The 27,121-nt window shown below is 35.2% G+C and overlaps 3 protein-coding genes across 3 annotated transcripts in view; 2 read left to right on the top strand and 1 right to left on the bottom strand.

Moving 5' to 3' along the window:
* The window catches only part of LOC136818139 (uncharacterized), a 63,477-nt gene extending 45,692 nt beyond the window's left edge, over window positions 1–17,785 (bottom strand). Inside the window, exons 1-15 of the mRNA XM_067074498.1 lie at window positions 17,732–17,785; window positions 16,246–17,139; window positions 15,689–15,818; window positions 9,039–9,620; window positions 8,370–8,669; window positions 8,047–8,159; window positions 6,452–6,609; window positions 5,437–5,518; window positions 5,225–5,273; window positions 4,888–4,952; window positions 4,231–4,497; window positions 3,666–3,830; window positions 3,128–3,232; window positions 2,349–2,633; window positions 1,122–1,306 (exon numbers count right to left, since the gene is read on the bottom strand). Coding sequence (XP_066930599.1) covers window positions 1,122–1,306; window positions 2,349–2,633; window positions 3,128–3,232; window positions 3,666–3,830; window positions 4,231–4,497; window positions 4,888–4,952; window positions 5,225–5,273; window positions 5,437–5,518; window positions 6,452–6,609; window positions 8,047–8,159; window positions 8,370–8,669; window positions 9,039–9,620; window positions 15,689–15,818; window positions 16,246–17,139; window positions 17,732–17,785 — 3,434 coding nt within the window. The remainder of the gene's footprint in view (window positions 1–1,121; window positions 1,307–2,348; window positions 2,634–3,127; window positions 3,233–3,665; window positions 3,831–4,230; window positions 4,498–4,887; window positions 4,953–5,224; window positions 5,274–5,436; window positions 5,519–6,451; window positions 6,610–8,046; window positions 8,160–8,369; window positions 8,670–9,038; window positions 9,621–15,688; window positions 15,819–16,245; window positions 17,140–17,731) is intronic.
* On the top strand, window positions 10,464–13,431 carry LOC136818143 (uncharacterized). The gene is made up of 6 exons (XM_067074502.1): window positions 10,464–10,509; window positions 10,604–10,645; window positions 11,186–11,332; window positions 11,795–11,896; window positions 12,125–12,305; window positions 13,211–13,431. Exons 1-6 carry the CDS (start codon window positions 10,507–10,509, stop codon window positions 13,429–13,431), a joined length of 696 nt encoding a protein of 231 aa, XP_066930603.1. The 5' UTR covers window positions 10,464–10,506.
* A 6,513-nt stretch (window positions 17,786–24,298) lies between the features above and the next one.
* Window positions 24,299–26,280, top strand: LOC136818138 (uncharacterized). Its single transcript, XM_067074497.1, has 4 exons — window positions 24,299–24,352; window positions 24,656–24,809; window positions 25,050–25,117; window positions 25,465–26,280. Exons 1-4 carry the CDS (start codon window positions 24,299–24,301, stop codon window positions 25,924–25,926), a joined length of 738 nt encoding a protein of 245 aa, XP_066930598.1. The 3' UTR covers window positions 25,927–26,280.
* Window positions 26,281–27,121: the final 841 nt, after the last annotated feature.

The raw sequence follows: 27,121 nt of genomic DNA, 5'->3' as shown, positions 1-27,121 counted from the left end.
ATTGGTGGATTAAGTTTGATTGTTTTCATCACCGTGACAACCTTCGCTTACTATTTTCTCACGAGACCGATGAAACAAATCTATCTACTTGAAATGGGCAATACTTTAGAAATTATTGGGTTTACCGTTAATTTCATCTTACCCTCAACAGCTAACATTGTCATGTATCAATACATATACGGGTGGCACAATCGCAACGAAAACGTTTGAATGCTAGACTAAAGGCTTCAAATCAAAGTCCAATCCGTAAAATGCAGATTTATAATTGCGTCATGATTTTGTTTTGCGTGACTTGGCTACCATTTATCATCTTCAACATTTCAACTTTTATTGATGACTCGTTTTACTACACATGTGCAGGTGATGCTGTAGAACCGCTGACAGGGCTTTTGGTGTCATCAAATTCTGTTTTGAATGGTTTCATATATAGCTCTGTTAGCAGGACTTTTCGTAAAAAGGTGAAGATGATTTTTAAATTGGAAAAAAGTTCTTTATAATAGATAAAGTAAATTCAAATTCATTGCATAAAAGAAAACCATTTTGTCTCGAGAATCATTTGTTCGTTTTTGCAAAATGACGCTTAATTTCAATAAGGAAATTGATTTAAACGGTTATTCTAGCTTGAAAAAAAAAGATTTATGAAGGGACATAATGGCTTAAGCTAAGGCTACATTGATAAGCTTTCATGTGGCTGCAATGGAATGCATCGCTTTGCTGTGGAGATGTAGTGTAGCAAATAAACTAAGGATAAGAAACAGGAAGATTATGACTGTTATAATTTTTGGAAGTTTGAGCCTGAAATTGTTCATATCCTATTTTCATTTTAGGGGCAAAACTTTTGGCTTTTAACCCAGTTTTAACTTCCTTATAAAGTCTTAAATTGTTTGAAATTCAGCAATTTCAGGCTCATCCTTGTTCTTATTTTTTGTTTTTATTTTTTGAAATTACTTAGCCTCACTTAAATTGCCATAAATCTTTTTCTTTAAGATTAACGTTTAGATTCTTCTTTAAATCAGTATTTTCAGGCCAAGATCGTTTTTAACTTAAATTGGAACTCAAATTCTTATAAAACCGATTCTTATTATGAGAACAGAGTTTTGAAAAATAAAAAAACTGCTTACCAGACTTCAGGGAATTTGATGACCGGTATAAAGTTCACCATATCTCGAAGGTAATCATTTTCTTGTGTTGTTGTCAAGACGAAGGTGATTTCTCCTAGCGATTGTGTTTGTTTGCGGTATGGATTGTATGCGCTATTATGTTTGATGAGTTGTTGTAATAGATATAACACTGGCTCCGGGTGATGCTGGAAAGAAATATTACAAATCACTGACCCCTAACTACTTGACTAGATCGGGCTTCTCATATAAAATAAGCGTGTCCAGTTTTAGCTGACTAGTCCGCCATCTTGTTTTCAAATCTTGTCGTCAACAGCGTGATTCGAATGTTTTAAAATTCGAGCGTTCGAAAATCCAAGGTAAAATAGAAAAGGACATGATAGATAAGGGTAGAGTCGCTAAAATTGGAAAAATATTTTTTCCCGGTTTCTCTTTCGGAAAGACGCCTTAACCTTTCCAGCGCGCAACATTTTTCTATCTTCAGCCCGTCTGCACGCAACGTTTTTTGATAAAAATGCAATTTTCACGATAACCGTTAAAACTTTTTGAAAAATTAACTTCAGAAAAAAACCCTTATATTTTTGGAAAGCCCTACCTTTCCCCTTTCTAAATATGTTTAACTGAGTACTCCAAACAATTTTGGACAGAAATTATGAAGCCAGACAAAAGGTATATGAAAAATCAATGTCGCGAAAAAGTCATTTTTGGTGTAAAACTTCAAAAAATTATAGAGAACTGAAAAATTAATAAAAACACTTTTTTCTTTAGAAGGTTCCTTTATAGACAGGTAATTCAATTCCATAATTTTGAAAAGCCAAATAAAACTCTAAAACACTTTTATAAACCCATACTTTCATAGCTAACTTCTGCCTCCTCAGTTTCACAAAAATCACGCAACATAGCTTGGTCTAACATTTCTATTTTTGTAAAATGTTGCGTCATACCAAAACAAACCCCGATTGTTTCTTATCGGAAATTTTACGCTGATTCCGATTTTTTAATCGGTTTTACCGTATCTCTAACGGTTGGGGCGTAATCCGACCAAATATAAAGGTCATCTTCAAAACGTGGGCCGAAAGGTTAATCTCGCCGATAAGTTGTACCGTATTACATATATCTATAGGTATCTATATAGGTAGGTGACGCAGTAGAAGAGAATATCCGATATTAGATCACTTTGCAGTATAGATGACTTTCTTCTTTAAAGACTATTTTATAATTTCTTATTACCTGAAGGTTATGCAGATCTTTGATGAAACAAACCAATTTCTTATTTCCGATCGGTTCATAATAATCTGAATGTTTCCATTCCAACACTTGATTCAATCTTTCCCATAAAGATTCACACGTTAAAAACTCGTTAGCCTGGATCAATAAGACGCTAATGTCGGTGCCCTCAGGCTTGTTGTGAAGATATTCGTCACGGAAGAGAGATGCTTTACCGCTTCCGTACGCTCCGCTTAGAATGATTGATGTTCCGTTATCAATAAGCGCTGTCACCAGGTAACTTATGCTCTGAAAAATAAAAAATAAAAAATTCTTCCAAGACGACGTAGTGGAGTAAGTATAGCTTTTCAAAATACGTTTAAAGGGGAATAAGCGTAGCCGCAATTACGACGGTTTACACCGTTTATATTATCCACTAGCGAATTTATCTATTTTCACCTTTGAGGGCGGCGAAACTCGCAGTTTTGACCGAAAAGTCGAGGATAGTTTGTAAAGTGCTTGTTTACCGTACCACCCTAAAGTCATTCAGAATCTAGTCAAATCTGAAGCAGGATACACCTATACATAAACTCGCTACAACCAGGGAGTTGACCGTAAACGAAGCAGGTCAGAGCCAATGCAGACTAATGGACGAAACCAAAATATTTCCTCATCTAGTAATCTTTTCAGAGAAAGTCAAGTATATTGGTAACAGGGGCCTCCAAAAGAGACTTTTTGACAACCCTCTTCGGAATCAGCTTATATTTTTTTGGAGTGATAAAATAGCAACGAAGATGACTTACCAAATAAATTCCTTCTTGAACGAAATTGCAACTTTCTTCAGTGTTCATGAAATCGTAGACACTTTGAAAAATATGAGTTTCAGGATTGACAATGAAGTTCCACATCTAAGAGGAGAAATTGTGACAAAATTACCAAAAGAGACAAAAACTTCAATATTATAGATAGAATCTGAAATCCTGAAAATTGGGCCCCATGCGAAAATTTGAAGTTAAATGAAAGCAAAATGAAGAATTATGATAACTAAGAGGATTGTCATCCATTGTTCTCATCTCTAGAACAATTTCTAACGACTGAATGAAGTTCCTGGAAAAGTTCAGATTTATTTTTAATTATAGGAGCGAAAAATCTCAGTCGAGTGAGGCTTTTGGATACATCTGCTGTTCTATTAGACAGTAACACATACAGTAAGCTTAGCGTATTGTTCTAAGGGCCTAAATCAGAACCCAGACTTCTTTCGATAGTGCGCTTGTAAATTGAAACTAAAGTAGCCTTAATTTTAAGCCAATTTCTGTGTAAATATAAAAAAAAAGTAATTACCTCTGATTCTTCAGGAAGGTAAATTTCTGAGCTCCACTTCTCCGTCCACCATTTTGAAAACTCATGACGTTCATTAGGTTGAAGTAACCCAAAGAACGTCCAAAAAGCAGCGAAATTCATGTAGTTGTCACAATCTGATGATATGGTCACGTGACCAGATAAACCCTGAAAACGATTGTCGAACAAAATTATAATGGCATAACAATGAAAATATACTTAGTGCACAAAAGACGTAAAATACAGGTTTCATGGAATTGTTGTTCTTACATTTCTCCCCAAATTTAAACTCAGTCCCTTAGTTCGCCTTTTTCATGATTCTCATTCTCATGCGCCTCAGAATTGTATAACGTTGATCAGTGAAAAGTGGTGCAAGTGACTCTAGGTGGGTGTGAGATTGACCTTTCCCTGTTTTTGAAAAACATTGTTAGATGTGAAGGGGGTATCCAAGTGTCTGTATTTAATTCTTTATCAATATACTTTACATTGAAAAATATACTCTGAAACAACTAAGACAGTAACAAGAATCAAAAAGAAGATGTCATGTCTGATCATTTTAAGTTCTTACATCGAAAATGTTCAGCATGTTGTAAACCAATTGATACTCTTTGCACGCTCGCTCTTCAGCGGTCAAACATTCAAACTTATGAGTCATATGATCTAAAGTCGCCTCTATGTACTGCGAGCACAACTCTACGATATGATCACGTGTAAGCTGAAGTTTTGTGGTGGCCCAGATTTTCAAGAAAATTTTCCATGATGGATAAAGGCCATCTGTTGAAACAACGGGAACGTTTGAAATGATGTTTGAAGGTATATCTTCTACCTGCTCAAGCTGTAGAAAGAAAAACACATGTGAAAAAGAAAAGTTCTAGTTAGACTCAACATGTAAATTTTCCAGGGTACGTAACAATCTTTCTTAATGGAGTAGAGGGCTCAAAATGGGAGAGGGGACCCAATATTGCAAAATTGATTAAGCTCGAAATAATTTTTTTTTTACAAATAATTTACTAATTCTAAGGTGTAAAAAAATCAAAAGGGCTCCGAAATTAGTAGGGAGCACTGCCCCCTGCCACCACATACTACTAGTAAGGTTTAATTCCGAGTTTTAAACCCAAAAATTACCCGTCTTGCCGAAGGTGTCTGCTAATTCGAGGTTCCACTGTGTATAAGTGCATTCAGAATCCAAACCATGAAAGATGGAATCAAAAAATCTCATTAATACCTGTAAAATGAACCTTATATTGTGCGGTATAACCAGACGATTCCCATTGTCCAAGGTTGTGAAGCCTAAAAAACAAGAACAATTTTATACATAATGTGAAAGACAATCGATAAATCATGCATAGCGAAATTTCTGTCTCAGATGAGTTAAAAGTTGGCCAAAATCATTGCCGACCGACGAACCGATGCTTGCTAATGATAGATTTCAAAGAAATTATATGTGCCAATGAAAATAGGTATTGAAAATGTAATACCTAGAAACCAGTAACTTCCTATCATGAATATGTAACTCTCTGGCAATTGCCACTTACTAGTATAAAGATAATTAAAGTTATTACCTTTTGCAGATAATATTTCTGTAAAGTAGGAGGCCAGCTCTTCATTGATCTAAAGCAAAGATAACTGAAGTTTCATCGAAGGATAATTTAAAAAACAAATAGTTTAAAAGAAGTTAAAGAAAAAACGAACGAACGAACGAACGAACGAACGAACGAACGAACGAACGAACGAACGAACGAACGAACGAAAAATGAATGAAAGAATGACAAACCTTTCCATCAATGATAATAAAGTGTGGTCGATCGACATTGTTTTTATTGATTGCTCGTATCAAAGAGCCATCGTGCCAAATGCTACAATACAGAGAATAGTGGTTCATTTACATATTGATGCAAATTCAGACATAGAAGAATTCGCGTATATTTCTTCTTTGTGATGTAATTATCTTTTGGTCGAAATGAATTTATCCAGTTTCATTGACCAACAATACCGACATTCGCCAGTTCCGTTTTCATCAGAGGCTGCGTTTAGACCAACTGGCATTTGTAATTTGGCATTTGCTCACAAGGGAGTCGATTGTAATAGCTTTTCCATTGTATTTTCTGTCATGGCATTTAAGGAATCGTCTTTTTAGAGTCATTACTGAAAAGGTGAATCCCTCAAGTTCAACTTTGACAGATCAAACAATGAAAAGCATGGAATTTCTCAAAAACTGCAGTCATTAAGACTGAAACTTTTTGCCGTAGGGCTAGCCTATGGCAAATCTTGCAAATTTTACAATCTATAGAAAGAACTAAATAAAAAACGTGCAAATACTTTAAAAAATCAAAAATGTCATTTGTTCTCTTTATTTTGGTTCCTTTGTTTGATTTGAAATGCCAGAAAAGGGGATTCCTTTGCTCAAAATGGCATTTCAAATGCCAACGAAATGCCAACACGCTGGCATCATTAGGCATTTGACAAACCGAACAATTGCGCGGAACAATAGAATTCAAAAGAATACTGCAAGTAATTACAAATGCCAGGCTGGTCTAAACGCAGCCAGATATAGATTTATTGACAAAGACCTAATGACACTCCTGTTTTTCAGTAACCTAAATAAGAAATTTTTACTGAGTGGGGGCAAAAATTTAACTAGTTTTCTTTCCCAGGGGATATAAGACAGTAGTGCACTTTTACTGTGATAAAATTTTTCGTACTGGGGAAAGTTTTTTAGTTTTAATTCTAAAGTGGGGAAGTTTTTCAAGGTTCAGTGACACTCGTATAAAATGATACTTTCCCCTTACCTGGAGTTATTTTCAAAGTATCCAAATATTTGTTGACGAGTGCAGGCTGCAGGCGAGACCACATATACTTGCGTGTTCTTTTTGAACTTTTGATAAGATTTCAAAAAACCTTGGATGCATTGCCATGATAAATGTTGGTTCTTACCAACCACACCAATCTATATAAAAATAAATGGAAAAAAATAGACCCTAAATAAATTAGAAAGAACGTGAATATTTCCATAACAAAAGTGAAGTGATAGACTTACAGCTGAAGTAACGAAAATGGACTTTGCTTCATTTCGAACAGAACGTTCAGGGGTAGGCCACAAGGTATTAACACATAAAAATCTAGCAGTGGTTTCTAAAAAAATGTTGTCTAAGAAACAGGTTAGTACCCTATTAGCCCTTTCCGTGTCGCTTCGCTGTCGGCAAATGCCGACATGAGCATTTTGGATTTCTTTGCCGGTGTCGTCATTTTACCAAAAAGAGATATCTCGACCTATTTGCCAGAGGTTTTTTTTAAGGGCTCTGACCATAGTGAATTTTTCATGTTTCATGTTTAAAATGTGTTTTTTGACTGATGTACCCAACAAAACTATGGCATGTTATACATTTTCTGTTAGACAAACTATTCCTGAATCTGAAAATTCAAAAATTGCATTGAAAAAATTTGATGAAGAAGAAAATGAAGACTTTTGCGAGGAAGAGTATTTCAACTTTGAAGAGCTTAGTTTCGGCAAAGAAAAAACATTTTGAAAAATTTTTCGCAGTAGATGGTGTATCTTTTACCGAACATTAAGGTTTTTTGCGGAAAATTTTTGTAAATGCTTCTTTGTCTCCAAATCTTCAAAATAGTGGTTTCTCATCAATTTTTCATCTGGATTTTGCTTAAAAAAACAGTCATAACTTTTGACACATCTTTTTAGAAAAATTTTCCGCAAAATTTAGAATAGTTCAATTCTTTGCGGACAGTTTGAAAAAACTTCGAAACAAAAAGGTTAATTACCCATTAAAACTTAGCACTTTTTATAAAAGAAGGTGATGCAACATATCATTAACGTCTTTTTAAAGTTCATAACGTCATTTTTGCAATTAAGTTCTTAATTACTCTTAAGAGATTTGATTAAAAAGCTGTTTATAAAGGCAATTCTTTGTTAAAAGTGTTAAAGAATCTAAAACATAACTTTCATGTTCAGATACTAAAATAAATTTTCCGACTATGGTCAGAGCCCTTAAGTTTATCGCTGAAAGTTCGATTTTGAACTAGATTTCCTTAATTAGCACCGTTGAATAATTAAAGTAAGTATAATCATTTCAAAGATGTTTTTCATGGTTATACATTTTTCAACTCAAAGTAAACACGTATCACTTAAATTTCTGATATTTTTCAGAAAATAAAGCTAAATGTGATTGTAAACTATGTGGTCGCTCATGTCGGCATATGTCGGCATATGCCGACATCTGGCAAATAGTTCAAGCCTTCATTTTTTTCCGTGGCAAATAGGTCACACCCTTAAAAATACGAACGTCAGTTAAAGGGTTAGTTAGTTCCTTGCAGCAGTACCCTCCGCTGACAGGCAAATGAAAGCTTTTATTTGACAAAAATTTTTTACCAATTTTGAAGATCTTTCGATTTCAGCCATTTGATTGAGTTTGGTAGTGAGTGATTCATCAAAACCATCAAAATGTGAGACAGTATTGATTGCACGGTATATCGATTCTTTCTCTGTGAAAATAAAAAAGATGAACGTTAAAATAGGTCTGTAGTAAACCTACTACTGTGTTTCTCAGCTTTGCCAAAAAAATCAAGAAAACACTTAAAATATCACCATCATGGAACTTAGCAACAGAATATGAGAACGCCATTTAGAGCATGTTGGAATCACCTGGCTATACCGAGCTTAATCGGACACTATTTTGTATGAATGTACTATACCTTTTTCATCACTGGTGGCTGCTTGATCATCTTTGAGATCCAATTTAACTCCTGCTGCTCGCGATTCTTGGTTTTGTAGACTCTCTTCCAACAAAGCCATGACGTCAACATCACTGAACGTTTCACATAACATTCTCTCGAAAATCTCCATCTCATTGTTGGTGGAGATCACAGCGGGTGAGAACATCTGATGAAGCGCCAAAATGACCGCTTTGTTTTGTAGTGTTTGTGATAGTTGTGTCATTTCTTCTTCCGTGTATTGTTCTCCTTCTTCGTGCTCCACACCTTGGTATGAATGCTCTTCAGAGTGGAAAATAGAATAATACATTGCAAATGAAGAGACTTTCAGTGAAAGCTAAAACTCCATTGGCCACAAAAATCGATAAAACCTTTATAAAGAGCTAGAACTAAGCAATTGATAACAATAATCCGGGGATATGAGTAAAGTTGGATAGTAAAATGTTCGAGAAATAAGGGAGAAAGAAATGTTAAATGGCCTCTAATAAAAAGACATTTTACACGAAATTTTCATGGAACAAAATAACTCTTTTCCTGGATAGTCTCTTGCTTATAAATTAGAGATCGCAAAATTAAGATACCGTAATTATGGGTAGTCAAAAAGTCATTATGATAATAAACTGAATTCTCGCATCAGAGACTGGAACTTACCAGAGTCATCATCGTCGACAAGTTTACCAAGGTCTTCGATAGCCTGATCAAACATTATTTCTTCGCCTTCTTCCAGCTCATTATGCTCAACCTCATTCTGCTCTTCAATGGTGCTCAGCTCCTTAGCTAGAAGTTGATTATCTTTCCATTTTAAGATGTCTTTAAAGTTATGATGCATACATTTTGTGAGTGAGCAGATACGCCTCTCGCTGAAGCTAGACTGAAAGACAGGTATTGTTTCTTGAATAAGGGATAAGAATGAATGGATTTTGGGAACTAGGTTACGAGCCATCAACATCCCAGCTTTGATTAAACCAACTTCGATGAGTTTTTGTGTATCTGGCGCGCCGTAGGATACTGTTTTGAACATTTTGGCGAGCTCTGTTGGTAACGGTTTGTATTCACTTGAGTTGGATATTGTGAAAATAGCAATCTCTTTGGAAAGTGTGACGTCATCGTTACCAATAACGACTGTAGTTTGTTTACTTTGCAAAGCATGATGGATGTCGGCAAGAGATTTGGTGAGGACGGAGAAGAATGATTCTGGGAGGACTTCCATTTTGTTGAAACAAATCCAGGCACCTATAAAACCGAAGTTAGAAAGATGTTAAAGATATTTGAAAGTTTGGATAAAATAGTCAAAGTCGCATGTTTTTGTACAGTGATGGGTCTAGGACGGAACCCACTAAAGATAACGCTGCATATTTTTGTAAGAACATTTTTGAAGCCTTAGGATGTTCTTAACTTTCGAGTTTTAAGACTTAAGATGATCTTAACATGTTATTATTTTTACCATTTTGTTGGCATTTTTGCCCGTTTTAGAGTGTGCAATTTCTCATCTCTTATTTTTCTTTATATTTTGGCCATAGAAGCCTCATGTTCTTATATAGTTTTTTCTTATAAAAAGGTGTGGGTTTCAATATCATAAAATACGGAATATTTCGCGATCTAGACTTTCAAACGACTTCATAGCTAAAATTTATCATTGCCGACCCAAAAAAATATAAGCAATTTGATTGGTCGAGAGCATCGAGATATTTGCGATATTTAATATTTCTCTAGTATGGAAATATGACCACGTTGACTTTTGGGGGACTGGGCAAGCGGCGGAAGAAAAATCAAAACAAAACAGCCGAAAAGAACTGACCGGGAGTCAAAGGGAAAAACGCAAGTTAATATTTTACGCACAATAAATTGGTGGGCAATATTTATTTTACGCATAATAAATCGGTGGACAATACTTATTTCACACTTTAATGTTTACACATAGGACATAGAAGTTGGAGTGACTTAATTGGAAAAAGGCTCCTGTGAATACCTATATTTTAACAGGTGTATTTAAACAGGCGTAGGCAATATCAATGTTGGTCCCAGAAAATCATAGTTAGTGATATCCTTATTAAACTTTCCCCAATGAGGTATAAATTCAAGCATTCAAACTCGATTGAGAAAAGGTTTAAAATACAATATGGTAAGTATTGTATGAAATTAATTTTTTGCGCTAAAGTACTATTAAAAATTGCTTTTTTTTTAATTTTCTTTTGCGAACTTTATTTTATTTTTAGGGTCATTTGATCATCTTGGTTTTGATGGCTTTTTCAGCTACTGTAAGTACGACTTTTGATTTGCAATTGACACTTTCATTGTCTTTGTTTTAATTTTTTAACAACCTTTCTTGAAGAAGAATAGAAAATGGAAAATTTTCATTCTAGGTATGGGGGGGGGGGAGAGACCCTGAAGGACACTATGGGCCTGGGGTAAAGGGAATCTAAAATGAGAATTCTTTTCTATTAAGGCTAAAGTAGTTATTGAGACGCCAAATACCTTAATAATTTCAACTAGACGTTTTTTTAATAAGAACAAACTACATAGGAACATAAGGCTTCGATGGCCAAAATATTAAGAACAAGTTAAGAACATTTTAAGGCTTTGCAGACTCTAAAACACACAATTTCTTAGGAAAATGGACAAAAATACTAAAAAGTGGTGAAAATAAGATCATGTTAAGAATATTTTTAGGCTTATAAGTCAAAACTAAGAACATCCGAAGGCTTTAAAGATTTTGGATGTTGTTTTAAAAAAACGTGTGGAAAGAAAATTTAAAGCAACGTACGTAATCATTTTTGATTCAATCGGTTCGTTTTCAGGCAAGCGATTACCATTTACAATTTACAGAGGATCAGCACAAGTATGACGAGCAAATACACGTTGAAAAAGAGAAAGGGATTGTGATATACCGTGTTCCACAACATGCTGCATTGAGCGCTGCACATTACTTAAAAGATTTCAACAAGGTTTGATGATAGATTAAAAAGAGTTCAAGTTCGGTTGTTTACATATTCTTTTAGCGAAAAACGCATCAAAATTTAAGCGCATACAGTTTACTCTCTAATTCGATCTTCGAGATGAAAAATTTACATTCGAATTAGAGAACGATTCGAATTACAAAGAGTAATTTAAACTACTTTCCAGCTGACAGGACCAATATTTTAGTTCGAATTAGAGAAAGTTGACTGTATTAACATTTCTGGGTCTACCTTATGATATCAAAAAATAAAAGATTGCAGTCAAGCTATGGCTTTTTTTTACAGCTTGATTTATAATTTAACAAATTGCAGATCAGAAATTTAGTTGTTAAGAGCGAAAAAGCTCTCGCATATTAAAGTAACTCAAAAACCACGTCAACTCGTAGGAGAGAGATTTGATAAATGCAAATCCGATTCTGATTTCATTTATTCGTTTGCATTCCAATACAGAGATTAGCAGTGATGAAAGTGCTTGCAACAAAGACGTGTTACGTTTCAGAAATGACGGATGCCGAACCATCAATTGGACAAATTGAATTGGGAATGGAAGAGGTAACACTTTATAGCAAAACGTGCCAAAGCACAAACACTACACATAACATGTGGTAGTAATGGAACATTAAAAGATTGAATCACTTGACTCTTCTTCCTGTAAAAATATCGACTGTTTGCCTTATCAGAATTCTCTTATAGGACAGAAGGAGTCTTTAAACAAAGTACTTTGAAACTTGACATTGCAATGGAGGATATACTAACTGTCTATTCAATTTTCCACTACAGGCTAAAGGAGTTTTCAATTCCAAAAGATACACTGTTGAGATAGAAGATTTGATACCCATCCGCCAATCAAATCGCTTGTATCTATCGTCCGCCATTTTGAATTTTTGTGGAGATTTCAACATTTTGGATACGGTTATTGACACAGAGGCCATGAAGGAAGTTCTTAAAAAGAAATTCATCGGTAAGAAAACATTTACCCACAGAATAGGTATTAGCTTTAACGTTTGTACAAGCAGGGGTACAAGCAGGGGGGGGGGGTACAAAGGCAGGGGGTACTAACCCATAGCCGGGTGGTGGTGTCTATTTTTGCATTTCAAAAAAGTTAGTACCCGGTACTACTTTAGGGGTGGGGGTGTGTATTTTTTACTCTTCTAGCAAGTACAGGGTACTATTTGGGTACTTTTTCACAGAGTTTTGCTCCTTTTTCAATAAAAAAAAGTAGTCTTTTGTAATATTTTGACTTTTTTCAAATATTATTTTTTTGATTTGAAATCTTTTTTAATTGAGAAACTTTTTTTTACTCTTTTGAGAAATTTTTTGATTTTTGTGAAGACAAAACTTTTGAAATGGTCAAGAGCGTGTTATTAAAATCAAAGGAAAAAAGCCTCTGACTTAATCGTACCCTCTCTTTTGGTCTAATCTGTAAAATATAAGATTTTAGGGGGTGGTGTCTCTATTTTTTACAGCAAAAATGAAGTAGTTCCCGGTACTAAATATGGGTGGGTGGTACTAAAAAGAAATTGAGTGAAAAATCAAGTTACTGTAGTACCCTATGGGTTAGTACCCTGCCTCTGTACCCCCCCCTGGTACAAGACCAGATTTTGCCTTTTATTTTTTTTGCAAATACTCGAATGATTTTTTTGCGCACATGCCTAGACGCCTCAAAATAGAGTCATATGGGTTCTATAAGAGAGTTGGACACCATTTAGGTAGAGTTAGGGAGATCTTCCCGACAAATTATAAGAGTAGCACATTTTATGCCCACGATTCGGAAAATTATTTAGTAGAGATATATCTAGTTTTTAGTTTATTTTTTTTAGTTTGAGAAAACTATGTTAGATCGTCTGTAAAACTTATTTATTTCAGCTCATTTCAAACTCAGACGGAGCAAACGTCTTAACGTTAACGAATATGCTTATTGCAAAAATGGCGTCGCGACTATGAGCTCTGTTATGACGCAATGTTATGGTAAATCCAGTGATCATTATGAAATGAAGTGTAAAGTCAACCCATCCAAAACCTGTATTTATAAGGTTAATTGTTCATTGACGAATCAAGGTTGGAATTGCCCTGGCGTCCACCAATAATCATATCGTTTGCTGTTATCTTAACTGCAAAGTTTGAGAAGGTTTTCAAAGCCAGTCGTTTATCTGACTTTATTTAATAATAAAGTTTCGATGTGAATTATATAAATATAAGCCTTGTTAATTTTAAAATAATATTCATCTCTTAATTATATGGTTGATTACATTTGCTTAGATTTGTAAAAGACGAGCGGGGCCAGGGGGGGGGGTCAAGCAGTTAATCCAGAACATCATCCGTAGTAACTGATTTTGGATGATATTTAGGACCACCCACCCATTCTGACACTTAATCCACACTGGATTTACTGTTTTTCAGTCACAATCTTTGTATACCACCTCCTAAAACAGTCCAACGGGGCATTTTGGCATGCATTAAGTTATTTAAATTGATGTTGGTCGACTTTCTAAGTAATTTTCAATGCATTTCTTTTAAAAGACATGCTATGAAAATATAAAATCTAAAGAAAAAATATCAAAGTCTAGTATGAACAGGTAAGAAAATAGATCAAAACAGCAAAATGATAAAAGACAGTAAGTAAAACAAAATATAGCAAACGTTATTGCATACCTCAAAAGATTCAAATATCTCATTTTTAAAATCAACATTCAAAGTCAGTTAGATCTAGTTAGATTTTGTGGTTTTAACTAGGCTGCAAACCCAATCTTTAAGTGTTCCCAACGATGTAGAACTTGCTTGGGGTTAGGTGCCTAGCCCACCCTATAATTTTTTTCAAATTGACATTTTTAGTTCTCTTGTCATTCATTACAGAAAAAGGGGCGAATCACCCGATTTTATAACAGCTTGAAAATTAGTGAAAACGGAATTTGTAAACAAAGCAGGAGAAAGTTAAAGCAAGACTTTGATGCAGTTTGACGTTTTAAAGACAGAAGAAGAGGCAAAAACGATTATGAATCAAAATAAAAGAATTTTACAGAATGACAGAAAATGCAGTTAGTCCACTTTTTTTTCCCAGAATTCTCTCAGAGACCACCCCTTTGGCAGTTAATCCACTCTTGGATTAACTATATTTTTCAAAATTTGAAAATGGACCACCACGGTCAAAACAGGCATAGTGTTTTGGATTAACTGCTTGAACCCCCCCCTGGCGGGGCGATAAATCCGTAATAGCCCCGCTTTTTTGTAATCGCCCTGGTGTAAAGAAAAATTTCTATTGGTTGAAAGAAAAGTATCGTACGATATTTTGATTGGTTAACAAAATATCGTACGAAATTTTTAAGCCAATCAAAATAGAGTGTCAGTCGAATGTTTTTTTATAGTTTCGAATGTTTTTATAAGTTTCGAAAAGAATAGCGATTGAGTGTTCTTCAATTCTTTTTTTGACCATATAATTAACGCGGAATAACATGGTATTCTCGGGTGATTTTGGATTAATAACCCCTCGTTTCATTGAAAACACTTCAAAATATGCAAAATTTCATAAAAAAAAATGTAAAGTACAGCTCGAGAAATTCAAGAAATACTGTCTTTCCGGCGAAAATAGGTTGTTCCGACGATTTTTGAATAGTTTCGGCTTCAAAAATCAATTTTATTGAAAATTGAAACATGCTTGATGGTGGGCATTGCTATTGATAATAATTTTGAATGAAAAAACAACCAATTATAAGGAAAAAGTCCAATGAAAATCCAGAAAAACGGCGATTTCCGGCATATTTCCGGCATTTTCGGCCGGAAAAAATTTTTTCTCAAAAATCGGACTCGGCCATGATTTGGGCATTGTTAATACGCATCTTTGAGTAAAAAATCAGAAAAAACTAATGATAAAATCTCGAGAAAGTGCCAAAAAACCAGTTTTTCCGGCCTATTTCCGGCATTTTCGGCCGGAAAAATTGTTTTCCCGAAAATCGGGCTCCGTCACATTTTTGGCATTGCCATTTTGCATCATTGTGCAAAAAATCAGAAAAAACTAATGAGCCAATCCCGAGAAAAGCTGGCAACAGACGAACGAACGAACGAACGAACGAACGAACGAACGAACGAACGAACGAACGAACGAACGAACGAACGAACGAACGAACGAACGAACGAACGAACGAACGAACGAACGAACGAACGAACGAACGAACGAACGAACGAACGAACGAACGAACGAACGAACGAACGAACGAACGAACGAACGAACGAACGAACGAACGAACGAACGAACGAACGAACGAACGAACGAACGAACGAACGAACGGACATGGGTTAATTTAAAGGACCTCCAACGGGGTACCCTGAGGTAGTTCCAAAAAGACTCACCAGTCATACAAGCTCCTTTCAAGAGATCGGTCAAATAATGGACCGGTGTTTGTCGACATAATGGGTACACCAACAAATGACGTCCCGTCAATCCACCGAGACTTGAAGCAATGTTTGTGCAGCTTGTATCCTAAAAAGTAACGGAATGCGTTTGATAGTTTAAAGTTTTAGATTAATAACGGAGTGTCTAGCTGATGTTTAAGTTGTACGGTGATAAAAGAAAAAGATTTTTCGTCATTAATTTAGAGCTCCTTCTCTCATATCGGCCATTAGCATTTACGCAAGAATCCAGGTTTTTGAGCTCGCTTCTGCCCTTTCAAGAGCTGTCTTACCCTCGTGCACCCGGTCATTTTTGGGAATACATGTCGGACCTTATTTGGATCCCCAGGTTTACGAATTTCTGAGCCCCCTCTGTTTAATGTAATTAAAAGATTTTTTCCAACCCCCCCCCTCAACTTGTTTATTTACTTACACCAGGAAGTCCGAAACTTGCAATGTAAGACATTTCGACAAAAGTATAAGTAATGCTAGGCCTTTTTAAAGATCAAATCACATACCTGTGTCGGAAGCACGTGACCAAAATCATTGTCCATTACGGTGCATGCTAAACGGTGTAAGCCTGTCTCGTGTTCGAGAGGAACAGAAACAAATTTACCAACACCTTGGTATTGATAAACGTATGGTATCGAATGTTGACCAATCTCTACCTGCACTGAAGCCATATTTCTGCTCTCCGCAAGCACGTAACGCGGATGAATATACCAATCAAAAGGGTAACGTTTCTTCAGGTTATAACCAAGCTCGATTGTTTCTTTAAGGTTTTCAACGAATCGAACTTGATTTGAGAAATATTGGATAAAATTTTTGATCAGTTTAGTTTGATAGTTTTCAAGTTGATAATCTTTTCCATCGTCTATTCTCTTGTCTTTGATTTGAAAGTGGTATGGTGTCGGTGTTTGCTCCAGAGAGGCTGAAATATTCAACCGACCAGCTTCATCAATACTCAATCTATGAGATTGATTCCTCGCTAAATTCTTTTTTCGGATTTTGATTTTTCCTTGAGCGAATAAAAACTCACTAAGCGCGATAATGCTTTGGTTGAAGCCGCTCATTATGATATCCAAAGCGTCGCTTTTACCGTTGGCGTACGCTTCTAAATATTTAGATAAAAGTGCTGACGTCATCAGTTTAATACTGAGCATGACAGCATCAGTGTTTGCGTCGATTGACCAGGTGGCGGGTAAAGGTAACAGAGTTTTGAGTAAGTAAGTAAAGATAACACTTGTGTCTGGCGAACTTTTCTTTATGGGCGTCACAGGGGGCGTTTCATCGTTTTCAGGGCGAATTTCTTTGAGGCCACTGATACGAGTCAGTTCATTTTGTATGGTTTGACTGATGCAACGTTGGAGGTTTGGTAACCAATTCTCGATGCCATTCTCGCAAGTGATTGGCTAATAAATGAGCAGAAAGTGAATTTAATTAGACTGTCATTAACTTAGATCCAGAACAGTGATATTTGGACAATATCGAAATTTTTGGAATTTTATTTTACATTGTGGAAAAATATTAGCCGATTTAAAGGATGGCATGGGCAAAAACTGAAAAAGCTCCCAATATGTTCAATATAATTAACAGATTGTTTCTCTTCAAATAAGCGCCGGAGCACGTTTTAAATTTTCAAAATCTTGGGTACGGCGCCTTTTAGAGGCATATCAGAGGGCGCTCTTTAAAATTGAAATTACAGTTGACGCTCTTTTATTCGATTTTCAAGGGGAAAAGGATTTTCATCGAATAAGGGAGTGTATGAAATAGTAGAGCGTCGTTTATGAGGGCTTCTTGTTGACGGTGACTTTCAATATTATGGAATAATAGAACGTCGAATCAGAGAANTAGGGGACCTAGCACAAGGCAATTTTTTGGGGGGAGCTAAATTGTTGGGGGGACCTTACTTTGTTGGGGGGAGCTAGAAACCTGGCTGAAGCTATGAACAGATTCAGAATAATGGAGGTATAATTATTTTTACAACTCACACTTTTTTATCACATTAATTGAAATCTTGACATTATAGCCATCTTGTAATAGTTTATCGTTCAACATGGAGAAGGAATATTTGTAAACATAGAATTTTTTTCATAACAGTTATTTGGGATGTCGGAATTACGCAGGGTTGTCGGATTTAGGACCACTCACGGTACCTATCCTGAAAAATGAATTAAATTCAGTTAACGATAAGTGTGCACTCTTTTTTTTTACCGCATGGAAACCTCTCCCAAGGGAATTAGTCTATACGTTTCCACATTAAAGCGAAAATGAGTGCACAGTTATTGTGAACAGACAGGTTCATTCAGTCATTAACAATAACAGAGTCTCACATTTTGTATCATTGCATTTGTATTGTATTAGGAATGTAATTCTATATATTTCTTTCAAATCCTTGAAAATTATTGTTACTTTTCATTTCAACAGGCAATCAAACAATAACAAAAGTTTGGACAATTCAAGAATAAGTGGAATCAGTATGTTAGATGACAGTAGGGCCAATGGCAGCGATGTATCCCAGAGGTACTTCCCTTTTTATTTTCAAATTTTCAAATTTATTTTTATTCTCCAAAAAAAGTGTTTTTAGACTTTTTTAAACCAGGCATATAAATGAAAAAAACTCAGCTCTCTACTGTACAATTTATTTTGGGATAGATTAATTTCAATATCGAGAAAAAAAAGCTCTGATATGATGACTTTCAGTTGTAATCAAATACTGTCTTAAAAATCCCCTGATTTTTTGTTCAATGATAATCTACTAACCGGCATCAGTGTAGTCAAATGTGGCAATCACTTTTCCTATACTAAGGCATTCAAAATGCTAAAGTATAATCAGTAGTATGTCATTGTATGAAGAAGAAAGGACATTCTTTACATCTTTTTCAACAATATGAATTTTGGGCACTCTACTAACCGGCATCAGTGTAGTCAAATGTGGCAATCACTTTTCCTATACTAAGGCATTCAAAATGCTAAAGTATAATTAGTAGTATGTCCCAATTTTTATAATTTGTATTCAATGTCTATTCCAAAAATTAAACTGTTTGTTTTTTTTGTCATATGTGAAGTAAAGCATATAAAGTATTTGAATACAACTATGAAAGCCATGTTTATTGAAGATACCTCTTAAGATGTGAAGAATAATTTTGAAATCTATTCTAGATCTATCTATTCTAGAAAATTTTGAGATGCAGGCGAGGTTGACAATTTGGGATTAAAAACATCAAAGTCACAGGTATTGTTAGATAAGGGGAGGCTCCCACAAATACCAGCAAATTTCAATTGGGACAGTCTGTTATTAAAGTACATTTCAAATTAGATGGCGGTAAATTTTCAATTGCGTTTTACTTTTGATAGATTTCAAAGGGGATTAACGAATGATAATTTTCCTGTTAATAAGAAGAGTCTTGTGTTAAATGGAATGTTCACATTTGATGGGTTATCATAGTGTGCACCCCCCCCCCCCTAAATTAAAGGGGGGCTTTGTTGATTTCGGTTCCAAATCTTTAGGTGGGACTTCGGATTTTTTGGATCTCAGGGGGGGTTAATAGGATGAGCTGGGACTAAAATTTGATTGGTGGGACTTGCCAACTTCGTTACAGAGGCCTAATTTTCAAGCACAAGTATACATACCATTTTAAAAATTTTCGCCTTCTTACTTAAACCAATTTGCTATTTAATGCTCTCTTCTTTATAAAATCATAATTTGAAGCATATCTTAATCTTTGAATCTTAGCGGAATCACTTTCATAGTTAAAAGGGGTACACACAATTGCCTTTGGGAACAGGGAAAAATTCGAGTTTTAGGTGGGACCAAAGATTCAAGTTATCAGGTGGGGGTTTTAGATAGTGCTGGGACCTCATTTTTTTGGTGGGACCTGGACACCCCTTGCACACAATGCTTATCCCTTGAGGGCAAATTCTGTCGAACGTTTTTAACGAATTTTTTCCCTCTTTCTATCTGAAATCATATTATACAAACTCAATTGGTGCTAAATTTTTAAAACAACAGTAAGAGTTTAGCTTGTTGGTAAAATGCTTCAAGTCAGCTAATTTAGTAAGGGGTCTCCAGTTTTTCCATTTTAGTAAGACCCCTTCCTACGCAAGACTTCCTTCCTTCTTGATCCCTCTAGAAACTGTGTGTTTCACTTAAAATTTTGCTTATACCGCTCTTTAACCCTATTTAGCGGTTTTTTTTTTTGCGGTACATAGTTCACATAAAAACTTGAAAAAATGGTAGAAAAGTCATGAAAATTGGCAGGATTGTACATATCCATACACAAAGTTTGCTTTGGCACCCAAAATTTGATGACGTCAGCAATTTTTTATAAGCAATTTATGAAAAATAGAAAAAAATATGACATTTTTTGAAAAGACTAGCTCTTAATGTGAAAGAGATTTTTCAATTCTGTTTTGATATTCTGAAAGCCAACTGTAGAATTCCCTTTTAACATTATCAAATCAGATTTTCAAAATTTTTAAGTCCTTCTTAGAAATCTTAGAATGAAGAAGAGAGTTCAACCAACCCCTTGAATTTCAAATCGCCTCAACCCCCTCTTTTTCAGAAAATTAGTCCCAAAAGTCAACCCCCCCCCCTTTTTAAAGAGGTGTTCTCACTATGACGGGGAAGACCTTGTTCAAGAGCCAGGGCTGGGCCAAATTAATGAGATTGAAAAAGAATCTGCAGATCATCCAGGGGAAGAAAACAATTATTGTTTAAATAGCCTTTTTCTTCCTTCAAGACGTGCTATCTTATAATGAAAAGTATCAAAATTAGCAATCTAAGTAAATATTGCCAATTAAGTACTCAAAAATTCTTTAAATTATAATGTACATAAAACAACAGTTAAAGTTTAGTTTAGTTTTTAGTTCTCCAATTTTGTCAGAGAAATTCATTGATTGTTTACAAATTTTTAAAAAGTTTGATAATCCTACTTATTGTGAAGAGTACCGTAATGAAAGTTCTTTCATTGTTTATTGTTTATAGAAAATCATTCAGAAGTGACGCAAAAGCGCTAGAGAGAAAGCAGGATATGAGAGTAAAACAAAGAATTAAGAAGGCCAAAGAGGAAAAAACCGTCCGCAGTCAATTGGTGACAGCAAAAAAGCAATTGAAAACATATGAGGTGAAGAAAAACCATACCATTGTCACCAAGAGGCCAGGGACAGTAAAAACAGTGACTGAAATGACAAGGCAGAGTAGAACTAGGATGAAGAAAAACTTGTATGGACAACCTTTTGACTGAGCTGGAATCGAACATTCCTGAGTTTGACGATGGATCACTTAAAAATCTAGGCTATAAGACAATGGGTGGTGCGTTTGGCCAGGTATCGGCCTATGAAATTACATTTATGGGAGTCAAATGCGCCCGAAAAACTATTTCCGGATCAATGAAGGAGTTGAGAGCAGAGGCGTTAGCTTTGAATAGTCTATCTGGACACCCAGGTTTCCCTTACTTGTTCGGATTAACAAAATCCGGAGCTCTTTTGATGGAGTACATCTCCTCAAATGCAAACCGCCTCACCAGTTCAACCACGTTAAGATCGATATTGAAGTCTGGGCAGTATAAAAAGAAGATTTGGTTCGACATATGTAGAAAGTTAGTTGATGCTTTATCCTTTATGTACGATAAAGGGCTACTCCACAATGATCTCCACAGTGAGAACATTTTGATTCGAAGTAACAAACAACCGTGTATAATTGATTTCGGAAAATGTACCCTTGTGAATTCACCATTTCACTATAATATCAAGGCTGGATCTAAAGAGCAGCTTAAATTCAACACGTACCACATTCACTTGGCCACCGAATTAAGGAACGTGCCAAATTCTCCCCAGACTGTCTACACAGACATATACTCACTTGGCTTCAATTTCGCCAGCATTGGGAAATTTCAGAACATTGAGGACATTACTAAACTGGCGAAACGAATGACAGTTGAAGAACCCTTAAATCGGTACGATCTGATGGATTGCAATGTCAGTTTGTTAAAGTACTAGATTTTATTAGATTTTTATAAGGATTTTACCTTTTTTACGTCAAACAAAAAGTACTTTAATGTGATTAAAGTTTGTGGGCACCATCAGAAGATAATATTTTTACTTTTTACTTTCAAACATTACGTGTTGGTTCTTGAAATACCTTTGATGTCAATAAACATTAAAAGTAGCTTTTTGACAATCTTTTGAATTTTTTTTTTCAAAAATATACTGTGGATAAGGCCGGCCTTTTCAGATTTCCATTTGGACTTTATTAATCTTGCATTAATCTCGCCTGATGACATCCAAATCTGCGAACACTACGAAATTTAATCCCCATTAAAGTACATTCTTCTTTATAAGCATACAGGAAAATCGATATGCTTGACAAAATTTAAAATTCTCAGCCTAAATTTATGCTTATCTGTTGTTTAGACTTGGACCTGTTTATTTTCTTTAGATTTGAAAATTTCGAGTTTTAATATTTACATTGTTCGACCCAGAATAAAGAAATAGCCTAAAGTTTTTGTTATTAGTGAAATAATGATCATTTCGATTTTGAAATGAAAAATTTCCTGGAAGAAAAAATTCAAGCAAAATTTTTGCATTTCAGCTTGGGTAGTATGGTTAACATGTGCTTTTTACCTAAATTTCAGCCTCGGTATGCCTAGAGTATTGTGAGTATTGTATATAATTAAATGCTATATTTAGGTATTAGTGTTTTAATGTTAGCAATTGTGTGTTACTTTTGTTTGCAAAAAATTATAAGAATGACCTTGAACCTGCCTAAACCCACTGTTTTGAATCGATTAAATCCTCTGAAATCTTTCCACATTAAAGTTTGTAGTACATAAGAAACTCCACTCAGAATTTTCTGATTTTGACATAATCCTACTAAGACTTTTACCTCAAAGTCAATTCCACCATACGTGAATCCTTATCTTCTGAAATTTTGATACCAAGTTAAATTTGAGAAGATCCGGTCGCTATATCCAATCATTTTGTATCTTCAGCACACATTTTTTATAAGCAACTTCAATTTTCGGATCAGGCCTGGGGTTGCTAAAGATTTTTCAAAATCCATGCACAAAGAAAGTTTGCTTAAAACTTTTCAAGCTTGAATATGGTGAAAAGCACATTTTCTAATTTTCAACAATTTTCAATATTTAATGAGACTTTTTCAAACATTTCTAGTACCAAAGTTATTTTTCATATCTGATTAAAAAAGTTGCTATTTTTTTGATGAACTTTCTGGAGGGCCTTTGTTACCGAATTGCCAACTAATTTAGGGGGGGATCAAATGAAAAAGGGGGGTTTGGAAATTTTGGTCAAACAGCCTAATTTTCTCCAGTCAACTATTATAATATGACGAAAGTAAACTATAAATTAATAAGAACTTTCAACAGAACACACACATTTTAGATTAGATTTTAAAATGACCAAGATTAATGAAAAACACTAGTTATATTCTGTCATTGTTGGCTCGTGACTATAATACTTCATACTCTTTCTTGTTGATAATTTTGCTGGTAGGTGGGAAAGCGAGTTTCCTTCGAAACGGATTTTCTGTTAAGATTTCATTGATATTGAAAACAAAGTTGCTATTTTGGGTTGCTAAGGCAATTTTGAGGCCTCGAGCCCTTAGGAACTACATTGCTTATAAAAAGTGTTTCATCTCCCCCTAAATTTAGGGTGGGCGTTTTCAAAATTTCCAAAAGTTCTTGTAGTGGGGGTTCAAAAATCTCATTTTCTAGGGGAGGGGTTGGCCTAAGGGGTTTCAATTTTATAGGTGGATTTCTTATTATTTTCTTTTGAACTTTCCTTGAAGTTTAAAATATTTTCATCCCAATTTTTTTGTAATAACTTTTGATACATCAATTGAGATAGATACTTAAACTTTTTGCAAACAATTAAAAACAAAATCTAAACAAAAAGGTTGATTACCCATTAAAACTAAGCTTGTAAAAGAGGGTAATATAACATTTGAACGTCTCTTTAAGATTCGTAACGTCATTTATGTAATTAAATTGCTAATTACTCTTGATAAAACAAATTCACAAACAACTTAATATAGACATTTTTGTTAAGAGTGTCAAGGATCTTGAAACTATAAGTTTCATCTTTAAATCTCATAATTTATTCAAAGATTTGTATGGCTTTCTTTTAAATTTGCACTAGTACCAAAGTTTTTTACATATCTGATTAAAAAAGTGGCTATTTTGGATTTGAGGCCTCGAAAAAGTGTGTAAAGAGGACCCCTAGGGAAGGGGGGGGGAGTTTCGTCAAAAACTTTCTGGGGGTTCCGGGGGTGTTACGACCGATTACGACTTGACGCACTCGAGGCTCGATTCTTTCAATATATACATTGTTTACTTGCACTCCTCTTGAATGAGGTTTGCTGTGTTAGGCAAGCTAGAATACAAACTATCTCATCTTAATGTTATAATTTCAGAGATTTTGACCGGCTCAAGGATAATTTTAACAAGAGTATCATGAGCGTTCGTCAGAAAAACAAGGCTGAGGTGGGCATCCCTAAAATCCGATATCACTGAGTTACAGAAGAACGTTTTGGAACTGCAACGTCTTTTCGAAATGTCCAACCAAAGACGAAGGAGACGCCGTCCAGAAGTTCCGGGAAACGTCTCGGTAAGGGGTTGGATTTGAGTTTGAAAGGAAATTTAGATATCTAGAGTTGTTATCGTTCCGGCTGTTTTTCTCTACTTCAGATTTTCCGCATATCATCTACGTAGAACACCTTTGAGTGTTGCTAAATTCGTATTTTCATTATGCTTTTACGTTCTTTTCCTTGATAAATTCCTTACCTTTGTCCCTTTGTATTGCTCTGTGCACAGGTAGAATTCGAAAGCTTATCGGGGTTATCCCTAGAATTATTTAGGCTCTGACGTATTATTCCTACAAATGCTTATAAAGTGTTAAATTTATCAATAGTATCATGTCCATGTCGCGTATGATGGCCTCGGGATTGATAACCAATGGTCAACTGGTAGTAAATTCAGTTCACAGCGAAACGTGGAAGTGACGACCAAAGTCATCAACAAAGTTAAGGATATGGAGCTCGGTGTTGAAGATGATGTAATTCTCGGTGAGTATAAAAAGTTTGAGTGTAAAAGTTGTCACCGGTTATCTCAATAAGGAACTAATTCTTGTTTCACTAAATCGATTTTTTTAAATAGATACTGCACTCTTAACAAAACCTCTGCTCGTGATACGGTTGGTTTTTTGTCTTGGCATCTGTTCTTGGTGAAAATTATAGAGTAGTTTTCTTTAATTATTTCTCAAATTTATGTTTTCAGAGGCAGTTAAAACTTATTTCCAAACTCAGAGAAACGAAATGATCGCGAACCTCCTTCAGCACCCATTACACGGAAGAGAACGACTAGAAGACACAATGTGAGTACAAGTATAGTCTTAGTATGGCTTTCCAGTTTGATAAACACCAGAATGAACAGAGGTCTATTAATCCCAATCCAGATAAGGTCATGCTATTCCAGTTATATCGTATGACTGACAATACAACTTACCTTAATTGTTTTCGAACACTCCTTTAGGCTTTCATGTACCCTTTTTAATGCCGCCTTAATATCTTGTATAATTCCAGGGACATTTTTAGGGGTTGTTCTTACGGAAAATGTATATAAAAAGGGCAAAAAGAAGTAAATTTGCAGATTTTCATTGATATGCATTAGATGATCCTGATATGTCTTCACTTTACTTTGATATTTTCTAATTTCTTTTAGCTTTTCAAAGCCCGAAGTAAAGTCGTTAACAGTGCGGGCTCTCTGGATGATAAACAGCTTTGGTCGAAAGCGAGTCCAGCATTAATGTCAGACCAGGAGACGGATGGTGAAGATGCTGGTGCTGGGAAGTACAGAAGATACGTTTCGCGGCGTCCGGAATGGAGAGCAGGAAGACTCAATGATCTTGTTGAACGAATTGACAAAGCAATGCAACGACAACGAAACTACGGCGAACTGTCAACCAGACAACCAGACCTCACTAAAATCTCCAACGAGGTCCTGAGCCCTGAGCACAGATACGCCGAAGAAGTAATAGAAAATGAAGTCAACGCTAACACTAATGGAGAGTTGGAAGGTGAAGCTTATGCGGAAGAACATGTAGCTGAATTTGAAGCGGAGGCTGATGGATCCAGAATGAGTGAATCAGATTTTGAAACGAGTGAATCTGATAGCGATGAATAGGATTTTTAAGGCCCATTACTGCATTCTGTTTTTATTGACGGTATAAACTGAATTATATGGCTTTATCCTTCGTTTTTATATTATGAACAATACATACCTTGATCTATCGTTTCATTTTCTAAATAAAGCTTTGACATTATTTTTTCTATATTCGATTCTAGAATCTTGAGATTCCAAATTAATAGGATGCTTGCATGTTAGCAAATTTTCATAATCTTTAAAAATACATTTGTTTCATAACTGATTTACACCATCAGTTAAATTTAGCTAACTACTGTATTTTATTGTAAATATTTAGTTTAGTATTACATATTTTGCAGATTTTTATTTCTTGTACTCCAATAGCATGATTGCTTTAAAAGATAAAAAAATCGTCAAAGATGTTAAAGGAAAACGTCAATATAATTGGTTCTTTATTTAATTTCTTCAATTTGTGTAACATTCACCAGTATAATCATACTGGCTTTACTGACCAGTTATATGTATATAACTTGACCACTGTTCTAAATTTTGAGCTATTCCCTTTTTGCTTCCCGACTCAGATTTATCCTAGGACTTTCCTCGTATAAATCTAGTCACATCTATTCCCTTCATGCCCAGTACAAAATTACGTCATTCAAAATAAATTCGGTATTACGTAATGTTAGCTCTTATTTTACTATTCGTTTTATATCTCAACTGTATACGCTATCCAAATTCTAAATATTGTATGTATACAAAAACTGCACATGGCGTCTCTAATAAATATCCAATATATATCCTCCCTTATATGTCATAATATATCCAGGTATATGCCGCCGTTGACATATCATATGTATCGACTGTATACACAACATTTCTATATGTTGATATATACTTTCCCATACCTGTCCCAGATATCTGTATGCGCGAATGTGTATATTATGTATGCGTTTCATGGATAACCCCCGCATAACCCAATGTATGCGCAGTATATCCTTTGCAAATTTTGGCCGTATACAGGACCATTTCACGCGGATCCCTTGGGGGGGTATAGGGAAATGGTTACGGGATGCCGCTGTCATTACCTTTTTTAACCTCCAGTCCATAGGTCGTAAACCCAAATGAAAAATAGTCCCTGTAATCTTTTTTGGAAACATTTGAAAAGAAAAATTTTGAGAACAGGATTTCAGTTTATACTTTTTCACTTCGAGTCCCACTAGCTTTTTTCACCTCA

This window comes from Clytia hemisphaerica, unplaced genomic scaffold, assembly GCF_902728285.1.
Source record: "Clytia hemisphaerica strain Z4C2 unplaced genomic scaffold, Clytia hemisphaerica genome assembly, whole genome shotgun sequence".
In the NCBI taxonomy this organism is placed as follows: Eukaryota; Metazoa; Cnidaria; class Hydrozoa; order Leptothecata; family Clytiidae; genus Clytia; species Clytia hemisphaerica.
The sequence above is the reverse complement of the archived record's forward strand: the minus strand, read 5'-3'. Positions and strand labels throughout refer to the sequence as shown.